This window comes from Lutjanus erythropterus, chromosome 9 (genome assembly GCF_056507025.1).
Source record: "Lutjanus erythropterus isolate fLutEry1 chromosome 9, fLutEry1.hap2, whole genome shotgun sequence".
In the NCBI taxonomy this organism is placed as follows: domain Eukaryota; kingdom Metazoa; phylum Chordata; class Actinopteri; order Lutjaniformes; family Lutjanidae; genus Lutjanus; species Lutjanus erythropterus.
The window spans coordinates 35894815-35905776 of record NC_139325.1 but is presented as its reverse complement, the minus strand read 5'-3'; the positions used below and the strand labels follow the sequence as shown (position 1 = coordinate 35905776).

The window sequence follows — 10962 nt, the reverse complement described above, 5'->3', positions numbered from 1 at the left end:
TATGAAAAAATACAGGAATTTTCACCAGATGACTTGAATAGCACTTTATGTTACTGCTGCCATCTTGTGGACAATTAACCTGCACTGATCGTGCGACTCACTCCATATGCAGGGTTGTGGTCTGCTTTGGCAAACTGATTAAGAACGATTGTGATTGGTGGATGATTTTGTTTTCCTCCTACATTGCAGGACCTGCGATGTGACTATTGCGCATACGTACATTGCGATGACGATGCTCAAATGATATATTGTGCAGCTCTACTGTCAAATGTCAGAAAACGTTGAAAAATGTTGATTAAGTTTTTAAAAGCCCAAGATGACATCCTCAAATATCATGTCCAACATCCAAAGATACTCAGTTTACTGTCATAAGAGGAGTAAAGAAACTATTAGAAAATATTCACATTTGGGAAGCGGAAAACAGAGAATTTAGACGTTTTATGAAAAATAACCCAAAACAATTAATCATTGTCAAAATAGTTGATTAGTTGGCACCAAAGTATCAGGTGATATCAGCCCTAACATTCACATGTGCAGCTCATAGCCTGACAGACCTGGCCTCTGTTTGCATAATTTCCCATGATGCAGTTCAGATGAGCTACTTTCTGTTCCAAAATGCAAATGTTGGAGTTTGTTTAGAACTTGTTGGTAGTTGTCATTTTTGTGTTGGTTTCTTGTTACATGATGAGTGAGGTGGCTCGCACTGTTCTTGACTCCAGCCGGGTCGTATTACAGTAGAAGTGAATCGAGATAAACCGTCGGATTGGGCAGTATCTTAGTTTGTCGTGCCAGCCTTACATTTCACTGGGTCTGAAGGTACATGCAGTGTTTGTATAACATGTCAATCATGGCATAAAAGACTGGTCAGATAACTGAACAAATCAGCGTGATGAGAACTACCTAAAATAACAGAAACCATGTTTGGGAAACATTTATTCGTCGTGTGCTATCTCTTAACATTTGGAGGCAGGATTTGTGACTAGTACAGGCAGCCTTCCACCAGGGGGCGACCAAGATGCTTTGGCCTCACTTTTAGGGGGCAGTAATTCTGTCCACTTCTAAGATATGTTGTTGGTGTGGAGACGATGTCAGACTGAAGATAGAAATGAAGTGTAGCAAGCTGATATCAGGCTCCCAGTGCATCATCAGCGCCTCCTTCTGGACTGGAGGAGCACCAGCCCTGATCTGTGTGTGTGTGTGTGTGTGTGTGTGTGTGTGTGTGTGTGTGTGTGTGTCTGTGTCTGTGTCTGTGTCTGTGTCTGTGTGTCTGTGTCTGTGTGTTTTGAGAGATGCTGTGTCATGTGGAGGCTGTTTGCCTGCAGCCAGCCTGCTGTATCCCATGATCCAACAGAACTGCTGTCTGATGCAGCCAGTATAAACACTGTTTCTAGTGTCATGGCGACGGCAGGAGGATAAAACAAAAATGTTGATGCCGACATCTGGACTCTGGCACTAAACAACATGTCACAGGGAGTCAGGAGGCAGGAAGTTGAGTGTGGCTTTTTGACAATATCTGATATGTTGGTCACTCATTTTGGCTGATTGTTGATAAATGCACATTTTTTTTCACCCAATCAGGACAGATTATTCTGCCTACTCTTGTGGTGATGACCTGCTGGCTGATCCAGACTTAAAATACAGCACTTTTCAAGGTTTCCACCAGGAAAGTTATTCAGCCCAGTGGCAAGTATCTTTTGATGGTGGCCAGCAACAGACTGATGGGAGCATAATCATAATGATCATGGCTGAAAGCCCAAACCAACATTAGATGGACAGTACCCAAAGCTGACTGGAGATGTGAAAATACTACTACAAGGTAAGAGCTGCAACAATTAGTTGATTATTTTGATAATTGATTAATCGTTTCAGTAAAAAAAAGTAAAAATGTTCTGATTCCAGTTCCTTAAATGTGAATATTTTTTGGTTTCTTTAAGACTTTATGAGAGTAAACTGAATATCTTTGGGTTGTGAGTAGTTCCAGGTGATAGAGCTGAAAGTTTTCTCACGATAATGAAGTTTCATATTGGTAGATATTGATATTTATTGATCATGTACGTACGCTTGTGACTGACATGTTGTGTCTTCTGAAGAGTGGAAGCAGCTGAGGTTATAGAAAGTGTTGGTTGTATTACCAGTGTTGGTTGAGATGCTGTTCCAGCACTTAACCCACAATGTTAGTTAGTTAGTAGTTAGTTAATTGTTCGTCCATCCGTCTGTCCCTTTTTTTTTTTATGCTCATCAGCGGTTCAGTTGTGGTGACAGTAGGCCGAGCGTGACGTTAATATGTCCATGACTTTCTCTATTAATTTGTCCTGTCACAATCCTCTAATATTGCAAATGTCAAAATAATCGCAATTAGATATTTTTTCAAAATCTCTCAGCCCTGTTACTGTCCATGGTGTCGGAGAGTGACGGTGAATGTGCGGTGAGCGAAGGGAAAGGTGAGCATTGAAGTTGTCAGTGTGACAGTAAATATACAGTTTAGCTTTAAGCTGCACCTTCTCAACACCAAAGCAGAGCTCCTGAATGTGTGTCTTGAGTTTAAGCTGCTTTACACAAATGTTGTCATACACGGTGTGTCCTGATGAAATGTCAGGAAGGTATGAAAAAATAGATACCAACCAAGCCTACTTAATACCTTTTTATTAAAATCACCCAACGTCCCTACTGCATTCGTTACAGGAGTCTGGACAGAGATGGATGTAAACTGTAACTTCACTGGTTGATGGAGACAAACAACTGTGAGAAAGAACTTCTTTGACTTCTCACTCTTGTTGACCGACCACTAGGGACCGCAAGTGATCAACAACTGCTTCAGTCTGAAATCTTGTTTCAGCTCAGGAGAACGATTGTGGAGGTCATGTTAATGTTGGCTGAACTGGTTACATCTGGCAGTTGTGATTCATCCTCTGTTGCCTAGGAGATGTTAGCTGTTGTTGTTGTTGTAGACTCACAATTATGATGATTTTGACCAATTTGAGGGTCAACAGAGGATATGTTTTTTTGTTGGTCAGAACATGTTTTGCTGGAAAATTCTTAGTGGCTTTGATATCAAATACAAACACACACTTTGACTGTTGAGCTGGTAAACAGTTCAGACTGCTTCCTGATTGGCTCGTCTCATAGCCAGTATTATTGACTAGCGATCTGAGCTCACTCTGCTTTGTGTGTGTGTGTGTGTGTGTGTGTGTGTGTGTGTGTGTGTGTGTGTGTGTGTGTGTGTGTGTGTGTGTGTGTGTGTGTGCTGGCTGGTGTGAATTTTCCCACAGTTCCTGGTGTGTGTTCAGTAAATGCTGCTGCAGTCCAGATGTGGTTTTTCCTCTCAGCTGGTTCTCCTAATATGGGAGCGACAGCACAGACTGGGAGATATGTCTCTGCTCTCTGGGGAGTCCTGGGAGCACATCTGATTTTTGTGTGTGTGCATGAATGTTCTTATAATAGCATCTCTTAAGCATAAAATTATTCAGAAACTGGAAAAAAAAAATTGAGCTGCAATCAGCAATTCTGTTTAAACTAATTTTACATAAAATTAATAAATAAATGTTCAAACCTGAAAGACTGACAGGGTTGCAGCAGCTCAGCAGAAGAGACGCTCTGGGGTGCACTGGAATTTTCTAACACTCTGACTGTGTGGAGATCTGTTTTCACATCATAATTGATGAAAAGAGGCATTAAAATGTGAGTGTTATGATGCATTCACACAAAAACAATACAACAATGGTTTTACAGATACAACGATTAAGACACAAAGTACACTTGGGCAGACAAAAACAAACAAAACATAACCGTAAGCATGAATAAATTAGATAAATAATGATGTACAAAGATTTTCATGTCATTTTATGAAAGAGGGTTTGTTAGTTTGAGCAGAGTTCACACCCTCACCTCCCTGCTGAAGTGCCTCTGAGCTGAACACTGAAACCTGTGCAGCTCCAGGCCTTCTTTCCCAGAACGCACTGCTTCCTGTTTCCCTCCTCGCCCTCGTATGAATGGTTTTATTGTCCCCCTCAGATCTGTTCTCACCTCCCCGAGGACCAATGAAAGTGATCGGTGACTCGAGTGCTCTGATCTTACATAAATGTGTGTTTGTACAGATTTTTATCTTGAGCTAAAATGTGATGTTGAACCACCTGCTCCAGCTGAATGACCCGCAGCTTCAAAGTAAAACGCCTCTATTAAACCTTTATAGGCTGATTTAACGTATTTACTGACAAACTAGTTCTTCTTAATGTTGTGTGGCAGCTGTGTGACTTTAATCTGTTGTCTCTGTGTCAGTCATCACTGAGCTGTGACATCAGAACTCACCTGTGTTCAGGTGTGTGTGCTCCAGTCTCCTGTGTTAGTTATTCTTTCTGTCAGAGGGCAGCAGAGCGATACAAAATGAACAACACTCTGCTCAGGTTACATTTGTTTTCTTCTTGGGTGAGTTGGACAAGCTTGTTGAATGTTTAGGCTCGTGCATGGATGTTTTCTTATTTTTTCTCTTCTCTTAAACAAAATAATAAGAGGAAAATAATCCTACATGGGATTCATGAAACCTGACAGCGAAATCTGTTCTTACCCGCTCGAGTTTGTTGGTGAATCAAGTTTGTTTACTGGAAAAGCAGTTACTCTCTTCTTGTGTTTGTACATTGTTTCATTTTTGACAAGCAAAGTAGTGTGTCTGTGTCTTTTTTGGCAAATGTTTATTTATTTTAAAGTTATATGAGCATTTAAATGTGTTTGCTGACTTTGTGTGTATGTGACTGGACAGTTTTTATCAGAATTACTATCTGGCTGGTAACCCAAAAATAAATAAGGTTGGAAAAAAATACAATATACTACTTATATTATACTGTATTATATTATACTATACATAGTCTGACTCACCGGATGCACACTGCTGGTACAAGTCCTGCCACTGGCTGCGGTGTTGTGGTGTCCGATATCTGCGTTTGCCAAGTCTGCGGGAAACAAGAACAACCTCTGAGCTGCAACCTACATGCTGAAAATGGCTAATTAGCACCTGGAACGCTAATAGTATGAACGTAGACAAGCTAACAGCTGTTCGCTTTTCTTTTACAGTGATGTGGTCATTGTAAGGCCAGAGCTCGTCTCCTGATGTGCAAATGTGTCACTAAAACAAATTTCCCCTCAACACTATTTTGCAGCAGCACTGTTGCTGCATCCTTAGCTTAGCCCCGCCCTAAGATGTTTGTGATTGGTTTAAAGAAATGCAAACAAGGCGGAGGTTTTTTTCCCCTATAGCAGAATGCACATGTGAAGCCAGACCACCAGATCTCCAGCGCTGAGCTCTGTGGAGAGACATCTAGCAATGAGAGACTATGATACAAATAAGAGATATACATGTTATATGCGCTATAAAGTATAATAATTCAATTCAGAATTCAGACTCAGTCTCCAGTCTCCCTCACTGGTATGTCCGGCCCACAGCACTGTGTGATTGGTTAAAGGACACAGCTAATAGCTGATCAATACTGAAGTGTGCTCCTGTGAGTGACAGCTGTGAGTCAGAGGGAAGCAGCAGCAGATGTCACCAATGTTACAATAAACATCAGAACTGTATGATCTGCTTCTGTGACAAACGTCCAGTTTCTCAGTTAAACCACGTTCACTTTATTCTGCATCCAAGATCGATGGAGATATTAGTTTAAAAACTAACCACAACAGTAAAACTGTCTTCCACACTATGATGGTTGTGTTTAGTCCGTGGATCACATGCAGGCCGAACCACTGGGAGCCGATCTGAACGGGCCACACACCAACTGTGATCTGCTGCAGTGGTCAACTTTATGTTGTGTTTAAACCCCTGACCACTAAATAGCAGCGTTGTCTATCTTCACTGTTCTGATTGCATAAAGAATTAATTATTTTTTAACTCGAGTATTATGTGTATGATGGTGTGTTCTTTATACTATGACTAAAATTTAAAAAAAGCAATATATCAGCTTGCTTACAGTATTGGAATGTATACACATTGTATCACCAGATCGTCGCCAATACACAGACCAGGATGGGTCGAGTGGTCATTGTTTGATTTATTGGTTTTAAATTTTCTGTACATTGGCACCCCCACTAAAGACGGTGTTTGTTGTGAGCTGTGAACACACACATACTTCCTCTGTGAGTCCACACTGCTTTCACTTCTCTGGGTTTGTAAAGATGCTGTCAGTTTGAGGTTTGGCTGTTTGTTGAATCCTTGGTCCTTTTTTGTCACCTGCACAGATTAGATTTTTTTTCTTGAGTTTATTTGTATAAATAGCAGAAAACTAGATTAGTAATTAGAAAAGTTCTACTTGCTCCATGTGTTGGATTACAAAAATTGAACCACCTGAATTCCTCTTTTTTTTTTTTTACTACACTGAAATTATCACTCAACCTCATCCTGTTGCACTGAATGCTGCAGAAGTCTTGCAACTATTTCTTTTTCCTCCTGCAGTGTGTCAGTGTGCACACTAACGTGACACTTAAGCAAGTTTGATTTGACTTTTTTATTTTTTATCTAGTTAACTAATCTACTGTATATAAATTGTTTATAAATTGTTTTTTGAGAGTAGCAAAAGGAGAACTTGGATTTTCCTTCTGCCTCTCAGTGTGGCAGTAGCTTAGTCGGTGAGGACTTGGTTTGGGGATCGGTGGCGAGTTCAAAAAGGTCACAGGAGATGTGATTACTAAATTAACTCATAGTTGCAGCTGTAGTTTTACAAAACTGTTGGTGCAAACTGTTAGTCCTGAATATTTGCAGGATGATATTTAAAGTTATCCTGTTCCTGTTCCTGTGTGTTTGTGTGTTTTGCTGCAGCAGAAGAGGAAATCAACCTCCTTTGTCGTGTGTTAATTTACTGTATGAGCTCCGTGTTCTTGTTGTGGCTTGTTGTTGTTTCTTATTAGAATTCCTGAGCTGAGGGGGAAAAATACTGCTATTAACTGCGAGGCCTGAACAGGGAGGGAGGAGGATTCTCAAAGTACTGCAGCTGTCAAATGGAAACCAGTTATTGTTGTATCGTTTACAGATGCGAAACCCCTCACTGCATTCTTTAAAATGACAAAACCAGCAGAAGTTCCAGCAGAGTTCCTGTCAGAGTGCAGAACTTTCTGTAAATGTAGTATCAGAAATATCAGAGGAGGAAGTAAAGTCTTAGTTGTAAAAGTAGTTCAAGTTTGTTTTAGTTCAGTCTGACCTGCTCCGTTTCTGTTTGATGATCATCCACATTTCTGAGCAGAAAAAAGACGCCCCGCCCCCTGTTTTTTTCTTTTTTTTTTTCTTGCTGTGTTTGCAGACTTCCAGGCTCGCTGGTCGCTCTGACAGACACTCAGTGAAGCAACAAGCTCGGCTATAAATACATGAATCATAGCTGAGGATCTGCTGGCTGCACAGCGTCTGTATTTACATACTGACTTCGGACGACTCACAGATCTGCACGTTACCGTTGACAGACAGTCAGTGTCAGGATTTATACTTTCACAACTTTTGGACGTTTTCTGTTTCCTCCCTCGAGTGCTTTTTGGAATCAGAGCAGAGTTGATTTGGCACAGTTGACTGTGTTCTGGACAGAGCAGCTATGGGAGACTTTTGGGGAGACATTGCCAGTCAGAGGGTTGCCAGAGCCATGTCACTGGTATGTATCCGACACACACGTTTTGAGTTTGTGGTCGAGGCCTCGTGGCTTCACTTCAGAAGTAATGAGAGGATTTTTAAGCGGGACATGACTGACATGTTGTTCTTCATCAGGCTCATGAAACATGTGAAGAAGTGAGTCAAACAGGAACAGAGCTCAGTGACAAATCAGAGCTTAAACCCTCGTTTGTACAGGCACATTGAAACTAATATGTTACCTCAGTAGACTGTCAAATATAGTAATAATAATTTTAAAGAGTTTAGAGTGCGTTGACAACACCAATCCACAACAATGAGGCCAAACAGAAGTAAGGTAAACGGTGAAATTGAAGTAAAAACTGAGACGGAAGCAAAAGACACTAAAACAGGGTAAAGAAAAATATATAAGAGGGATAAGAACAGAAAAAACAAGTCAATAAACATAAAGGGAGAAGGCTGCAGAGATGCAGTCTATCCAAAAACTGAAAAAAATGTGTAGGGCTGCAACCACGGCTGAATGATTTGGACAAAATATCTAATAGGGATTATTTCGACTGATATTGTATTTGCAATATGATTTTTCATTCAAAGCATTATGGTTTGATTTTTTTAAGTTTGTAAACATGTGAAGGCCAGGGCATTTCTGCAGCACAATATTTAATTTAAAATTGTAGACAAACATTTTGCATTTAACACTTATCATGCCTCCTGCAATTTGACAATTGCCATAGGCCATATTGTGGTTTCAAAAAAATTTAGATGAATTGTTCAGCCCTAGCTGCAACTAACCAATATTTTCGCTGTTGCTTAAAGTCAGTTTTTTTAAATAATAAATAAGTTGTTTCATCTATAAAATGTCAAAAAATCCTGAAAAATGTCAGTATTTCCGTCCTCAAGTTTCTTGTTTTGTCCACAACTCAAAAACATTCAGTCTACTGTCAAGGAGAAAACATTTAAGAAGCTGTAATCAGAGAATTTGGACTTTTTCTGAAAAAAAAAAAAAGCTCAAACCAATTAATCAATTATCAGAATTTACTTTTATACTTTTATTTAGTAACATTTTCAGTGCAGGATTTTTACTTTTAACAGAGCATTTTCACAGTGAGGTATTAGTACTTGTCCTGAATACTTTTTTTAAATCTTGGTATTTGTTTGATTATGTATTTAAAAGAACAGAAATCACTTTCCATAATTACCCTCCAGTTTCTCTGATGATAGAATCTGACAGTAAACTTAGCTTTAATGTGACATCAGGATATTTAGAGACGTTTCGTTCCTCCTGCACGTGGACACCGCTACTCTGAAAGCCGATCTAAGAGCCAGAATCATTACCAGATTCCTCCAGGCCAACGACTATTTTTAGAAGTTATCTTTAAAACTGAATGTCACCAAGACATTACAACTTCTGGCCTTTTCCCTCTCCACTCACCGTCTCCAAGAAGGGCTCATATCTAGGGCTGCATGATTTGTGTAATAGAGTTATATTGTGATTATTTTTACTGAAACTGCGATATGTGATTATTGGAAATGATCAGTTTTGCATCTCAATTTTCATGTTCACTGAAAAAAACAAAATTGTCACAACGTGTCACAGCGTTTATGGATGTCTGAACCAAACAAACATGTTTTCTTTCATCTGGAGAACAAGACTTTTAGATCAGGTCATCTCTGCAGCTCTGCAGAACCTCATTATGATGCTGTTTTCTCGTACATTTTTCCATTGTCATAAAAATTGCATTTTGGTTCTGCAGTTTGGATATTGCACTTGCGATTTTATTGCAGCTGTGATTAATTGTGCAGACCTGCTCAGATCCTGCACTTAAGTAAAAATAACAGCACTTCACTGTGAAACTACTCCTACAAATAAATGTGCTGAATTCCAGAATTTTACTTGAGTAAAAGTACATGAGTATAACCAGCAGCCAGCAACAGTTTTCAACAATATGGAAGAATATATAAAACACAGGAGAATAAAAGTGAGGACTATTAAAAGCCTGTGAAAATATGTGGGTCTTAAAATGTCAGCAGAAGGGGAACACTTAATTGAAAAAGGGTCGGCTGTTCCAGAGCTTTTGGGCGGCTGCAGCGAACGCCTGATCGCCCTTCACCTTCAGTCTCTATTGCAGGACAGCTAAGAGTGATCGAGGGATGGAAAGACGGCAGAGGATACATACTGGGAGACCAGGCTGTGCAGAGCTTTAAAAACAAGTAAAAGAACCTTAAATTCTGTCCTGTACTTTACTGGGAGCTAATGGAGGGACATCAGAACTGGTGTGATGCTGTTCACGCTTTTTGGTATTAATCAATAATCTGGCAGCACCATTCTGCACCAGTTGCTGGCAACACATGGACGACTGGTTGATTCCCAGATCAGCTAAGAGGAGCCGAAGGTGTTTATGACAGTCTTGAGGTCGTTGAAAGAGAGCAATGGTTTGATCTTGGCAGTATTTCTAAGCTGGAAAAAAAAACAACCTTTCACAACAGACCTTATGCGTTTGTCAAGTTTTAAAGTTGAATCAAAGATGACGCCGAGATTTTTGGCATGAGGATGTAGGCTGGATGCCAGGGGCCCTTAGTGTTGGACTGTACCCCTCTTGGAGTCCCTTAGGGGACCAAATAGGACCAACTCTTACTTACTGTCATTTAATTGAAGACAATTTTTATCCATCCAGTGTTTGACGTCCTGGAGACAATCAAGGAGGGACCTAACTGTGTTGTTATTGTTATTACCAGGTTCTAACCAGGTTCCACACGTTCTGTAGTCAAGTAGAAGTACAGATTTAACCTCCAAGTCTAAAATGAGGTGTATTGTGTGTGTGACGCTGAACTCGGAGCAGTTCACACTGTGATCACTACATACTGTAAAAGAAGTGAAGCGGAAGCTGCAGCGCCAACATTTCTCCACCTCCCGTCGGTCAGCGTGGCGTTTGGTTGGTGTGATAACGGCTAACAGTGATGACAGGAAGGGAGGAATCTCCGGAGCTCTGTGTGTCCACCATAGTGTGAAATCTATATCTGACCTCGATGGACCGGATGGAACCGTCACTCACGGCTCATTTGGGCTTAGAAAACACTTCAGCCTTCTCCACTTTCACTACATCATCAGTATCTATCACGTTTACATTCATTTATTATTCAGCTGGAAAAAGTTGCACCAAATCTCTTTTGGAGTGTATTTTATTTAGGCCCTTGATTCTTTAGCCCCCCCTTCAGTGGCTTCATGTGGCTTTGAAATGAATAGTGGTTATTTTTTATTTTCACATTTTATTTAAATTGACTAAATGCATTAAAGTGAATGTTTATAAATGTTTCATTTTCAAATAAAACAGTTTAATTTTCAGGCACCAGAATAATGATTAATCAGG

The 10962-nt window shown here is 40.1% G+C and overlaps 1 protein-coding gene across 1 annotated transcript in view; it reads left to right on the top strand.

The window, feature by feature from the left end:
* Window positions 1–7466: 7466 nt before the first annotated feature.
* Window positions 7467–10962, top strand: part of LOC146322047 (sodium bicarbonate cotransporter 3-like) — a 38868-nt gene continuing 35372 nt past the window's right edge. The window contains exon 1 of the mRNA XM_084727475.1: window positions 7467–7619. Within this exon, the coding sequence (XP_084583601.1) occupies window positions 7563–7619 (57 nt within the window). The 5' untranslated portion in view covers window positions 7467–7562. The remainder of the gene's footprint in view (window positions 7620–10962) is intronic.